Raw genomic sequence first — 5,470 nt, forward strand, 5'->3', positions numbered from 1 at the left:
TCTACACTCAGCTGGGATCGATGCTCTGAGATCGATCCATTGGTGGTCGATTTAGTGGGTCTAGTAAAGAGAAGAGTAAGATAAGTCAATGGGAGATTTTCTCCTGTCAACCTCCCCTCCCGCTCCCACAGTGTAGACCCTGCAGTAACTTTACCCAAGGTACATCGACTCCAGCTACCTTATTCCCGTAGCTGGAATTGCGTAGAGTAAGTTCACTTACCGTGTTAGTGTAGACATAGTCTAAGCGTCACGGAAAGGCTGAGTAACAGGGTGTGTGGGGATGGAGGCTGATGAGTGACAATGAAAGAGGTCAAGTGATGCTCAGAGAGAGGTAACTCAGCAATGGAAAGAGCCGTGCTGAGTGATGGAGTGATAATATATTGTGTGGGAGGAACTTCTCAGATTGTGTACTTCCACAATGCTGAGCTCAATCAAATTGGGACAGGGCACCCTTGATTAATGAGGAGATATGCTTTCCCCCTCTTGTAATAGAGGTTTCAAGTGAGTGGCCCCAGGCGATCACTTTCTGCAGCAGGTGTATTTGCTAGTTTTGTCACGAAGCTCTTTGGTTCTGATCCCATAAATGATCGGGTTGAGCATGGGAGGGATAAGGAGATAGAGGTCAGCCAAGATGATGTGAACATGGGGAGCGATGCCTTGACCAAACTGATATGTGAAAATGGAGAAGACGCTAGGGATGTAATATGTCAGCATCACACAGATGTGGGTTGTGCAAGTGTTGAAAGCTTTCTGGTGGGCTTTCTTAGAGGAGATTCTGAGGACGGCCCTGATGATCTGACCATAGGACAGGGCAATGAGCATCAGGTCAAACTCCAAAACTACAAACATTAGCATCAAGCTATATATCCTAATGACTGTAATGTCCCCACATGCAATCTTGACCACAGCTATGTACCCCCACCAACATGATACAGTTCTGTGGCGATCTGGAAGCCTACTTTCGCCGTCTCCGACTCAAAGAATACTTCCAGGACAACACTGAACAGTGCACTGATACACGGGTGCCCTCCCACCAACAGCAGAAGAAAAAGAACTCCACATGGACTCCTCCTGAGGGTCGAAATGACAGCCTGGACCTATACATTGAATGCTTCCGCCGGCGTGCACAGGCAGAAATCGTGGAACAACAACATCGCTTGCCTCACAACCTAAGTCATGCAGAACGCAATGCCATCCACAGCCTCAGAAACCACCCTGACATTATCATCAAAGAGGCTGATAAAGGAGGTGCCGTTGTCATCATGAACAGGTCTGACTATCAAAAGGAGGCAGCCAGACAACTCTCCAATACCAAATTCTACAGGCCACTTCCCTCAGATCCCACTGAGGAATACACTAAGAAACTACAGCATCTACTCAGGACACTCCCTACACTAACACCAGAAGAAATCAACATACCCCTAGAGTCCCGACCAGGGTTATTCTGTCTACTACCCAAGATCCACAAACCCGGAAATCCTGGATGCCCCATCATCTCGGGCATTGGCACTCTCACTGAAGGACTGTCTGGATATATGGACTCTCTACTCAGACCCTATGCCACCAGCACTCCCAGCTATCTCCGCGACACCACTGATTTCCTGAGGAAACTACAATGCATTGGTGACCTCCCAGAAAACACCATCCTAGCCACCATGGATGTAGAGGCTCTCTACACAAACATCCCACACACAGATGGAATACAAGCTGTCAGGAACACTATCCCTGATGATGCCACAGCACAACTGGCTGCTGAGCTCTGTGCCTTTATACTTACACACAACTATTTCAAATTTGATGACAATATATATCTCCAGATCAGTGGCACTGCTATGGGCACCCGCATGGCCCCACAATATGCCAATATCTTCATGGCTGACCTGGAACAACGCTTCCTCAGCTCTCGTCCACTCACACCCCTTCTCTATCTACGCTACATTGATGACATCTTCATCATCTGGACCCATGGGAAGGGGACTCTGGAAAAATTCCACCATGATTTCAACAGCTTCCACCCCACCATCAACCTCAGCCTGGACCAATCTACACGGGAGGTCCACTTTCTTGACACCACGGTGCAAATAAGTGATGGTCACATTAACACCACACTATATCGAAAACCCACCGACCGCTATGCCTACCTTCATGCCTCCAGCTTCCATCCCGGGCACATCACACGATCCATTGTCTACAGCCAAGCACTGAGGTACAACCGCATCTGCTCTAACCCCTCAGACAGAGACCAACACCTACAAAATCTCCACCAAGCATTCTCAAAACTACAATACCCGCACGAGGAAATAAGGAAACAGATCAACAGAGCCAGACGTGTACCCAGAAGCCTCCTACTGCAAGACAAACCCAAGAGAGAAACCAACAGGACTCCACTGGCCATCACATACAGCCCCCAGCTAAAACCCCTCCAACGCATCATCAAGGATCTACAACCCATCCTGGACAATGATCCCACACTTTCACAGGCCTTGGGTGGCAGGCCAATCCTTGCCCACAGACAACCTGCCAACCTGAAACATATTCTCACCAGTGACTGCACACCACACCATAATAACTCTAGCTCAGGAACCAATTCATGCAACAAACCTCGATGCCAACTCTGCCCACATATCTACACCAGCGACACCATCACAGGACCTAACCAGATCAGCCACACCATCACTGGTTCATTCACCTGCACATCCACCAATGTAATATACGCCATCATATGCCAGCAATGCCCCTCTGCTATGTACATCGGCCAAACTGGACAGTCTCTACGGAAAAGGATAAATGGACACAAATCAGACATTAGGAATGGCAATATACAAAAACCTGTAGGAGAGCACTTCAACCTCCCTGGCCACACTATAGCAGACCTTAAGGTGGCCATCCTGCAGCAAAAAAACTTCAGGACCAGACTTCAAAGAGAAACTGCTGAGCTTCAGTTCATCTGCAAATTTGACACCATCAGCTCAGGATTGAACAAAGACTGTGAATGGCTTGCCAATTACAGAACCAGTTTCTCCTCTCTTGGTTTTCACACCTCAACTGCTAGAACAGGGCCTCATCCTCCCTGATTGAACTGACCTCGTTATCTCTAGCTTGCTTGCTAGCACACATATATATACCTGCCCCTGGATATTTCCATTACATGCATCTGAGGAAGTGGGTATTCACCCACGAAAGCTCATGCTCCAAAACGTCTGTTAGTCTATAAGGTGCCACAGGATTCTTTGCAGCTATGTACTCGCATTGCGTGTGGGGGATAATGCGGTTGGTACAGAATGGCTGCCTGCTCAGGAGCAGGGGCAGAGGCAGAATGAAGAGAACCGCTCTCATCAGACCTACAAGCCCGAGCTTAGCTATTTGTGCATTGGTGAGGATGGTGGCGTATCTCAGAGGGTTACATATGGCAACATAGCGATCAAAAGCCATTGTTACGAGGGTGGCTGAGTGCATAACAGAAACTGTGTGAAGGAAGAACATCTGGGTGAGGCAGCCAGCCATACTAATGCCTTTCAAATTGAACCAAAATATGCCCAGTGGCTTTGGCATGACGAAGGTAGGTGTGGCGATGTCTGTGAGCGCCAGCATGCAGAGCAGCAGGTACATCGGCTTGTGCAGGGTCTGCTCCTTACGTACAACACACAGAAGAGTGAAATTTCCCAACAGGCTTATAATGTAGAACGTAGAGAAAGGGATGGAAATCCAGATGTGGGCAGCCTCCAGGCTGGGGATGCCCATTAGGATGAACATCGAAGGGTCAGAGGGGGTGAAGTTGAAAGCTGCCATGAAGTGGTTGATGTGTTGGTATGACTCAGAAATGCTCAATGTGCCTATCAAGAGAGAGAAGCACAGCGAGGGGTTTACACACTTTATAACAAATAGTACAGTAAATATTTTATAGCTATTAACATCTAGGAGTCTTCTTGAGTGGGGAGTGAAGAACCACCAATGATGTCACTCCCTGCTTTATATAACTTAAGCATCTGACGGGAACCATGTCTTTCAAAACTTGGTTTCCAGACTAGTTTGTGGGAAAATTACAGATGGAGCCCAGAGTTCTTTGGCCTGGTGACATGCCCTTGTAAAGTCATAGCATCCATTATGTATAGGCTGTCTGAAGCATTCTCAGACAGCCTCATCTGGTGGGAGATAAGTTTCTCTTAATGCCTATTGTTTCCTCCAATGACTCATTGCTCTGAATAGGCCCGTCCCAACCGGCTATCTAGACTGAAATCATCCTGCCTAGTGGTCCTTACCCAGTTGTAACTGCATTTGAAATACAGATAAGTAGTCAATATTCATAACTGCAGACAAAAATCATACATGCATACGAATCAGATAATGACCCCTCTTGCATAAAATGTGTCATAATTATACTATAATTATGCTATAATCATGTAATCATATTATAATGATATCACTATGATAAATATGGGGTACGTTGTCACAAAATATCAGTGGTTATTTCTAGCAATGAAATGCCTGAAGCTACATAAAAACAACAATTGGGAACAAAACTGAATAAAGGTTCTGTCACCCAGGCTGCAATTTTGTGGCTTGCCAGAGCAAAGAGACTCTGAAGCTCCCCACACTCTGTACCAGGAAAAGTCCCAAAGCTGGCCTTGGATCAACAATCATACAGAAAAAGATTATTTCAGCAGCACTACCCACCTGTCCATCAACATGCCGCTCTGCAACTCTGTGACGTTCCCCTCTGGTGTCATCTGGACCGGTGATCTGCTAGGTCACTCCAAGCCTCGACTCTTGGAGCCAGACTGACCCTACTCTGCAGTGAGAACCCCCCACTCCTGGGCTGTTCACGCACAGCCTCTGCCATGTAAACTGTCCCTTGGATCGTGCAAGTGAATGACATTAGCCAATATCTTCAGTCTTAGACAAAACCCTAGGAATCTTTGTCTTGCAGTGTCCAGTTATGCCCACAGGATACTGCAAGCTTATATGAGTTCATCAATTTAACAAAGAAATTGATATGCACCAGGCTTGTTATCCCCAGGGGAGTCTCTTACACACTTCAAACCAAACACACTGCTTCAGGTAGAATAAACAGCACATTTGTTAACTACAAAGACAGATCTTAACTGATGTTAAGTGACAGGCAAAATGTCAGAGTGGTTACCGATATTAAAAAAAAATATGCAGTCTAAACTCTCAACCCTATTAGACTGGGCAACATCGAGATGAAGCTGTTTTTCTCACCCCACTGGATATTGCAGTCCTTAATATACAGGTTGGTTTCTTAAACCTGGGCCAATCTCCCTGTTGGCGTGTTGTTTTCTTCTCAATGTCTTCAGTGCTAGCAGCGAAGTTTGGGGCAGGAGAAGGGCCCAGTATGTTTCCACTCTGTCTGTTTTATACCCTCAGTCCTGTGCTTGAGGAGCACACATTGAGGCATGCCTGGGGGGCATTGCTGATTCTCTCCAAGCAAAGTTTAGCAATTCCCTTTGTA

General features: G+C 46.7%; 1 protein-coding gene across 1 annotated transcript; it reads right to left on the minus strand.

Annotated features, from left to right (window-relative positions):
* Window positions 1–519: 519 nt before the first annotated feature.
* LOC127040838 (olfactory receptor 52E2-like) lies at window positions 520–3,789 on the minus strand. Its single transcript, XM_050935405.1, has 2 exons — window positions 3,241–3,789; window positions 520–912 (listed from the first exon to the last, which is right to left on the minus strand). The coding sequence occupies exons 1-2, from the start codon at window positions 3,787–3,789 to the stop codon at window positions 520–522; spliced, it is 942 nt and encodes a 313-aa protein (XP_050791362.1).
* Between the last annotated feature and the right edge of the window lie 1,681 nt (window positions 3,790–5,470).

The sequence above is a fragment of the Gopherus flavomarginatus genome (assembly GCF_025201925.1).
Source record: "Gopherus flavomarginatus isolate rGopFla2 chromosome 1 unlocalized genomic scaffold, rGopFla2.mat.asm SUPER_1_unloc_2, whole genome shotgun sequence".
NCBI lineage: Eukaryota > Metazoa > Chordata > Testudines > Testudinidae > Gopherus > Gopherus flavomarginatus.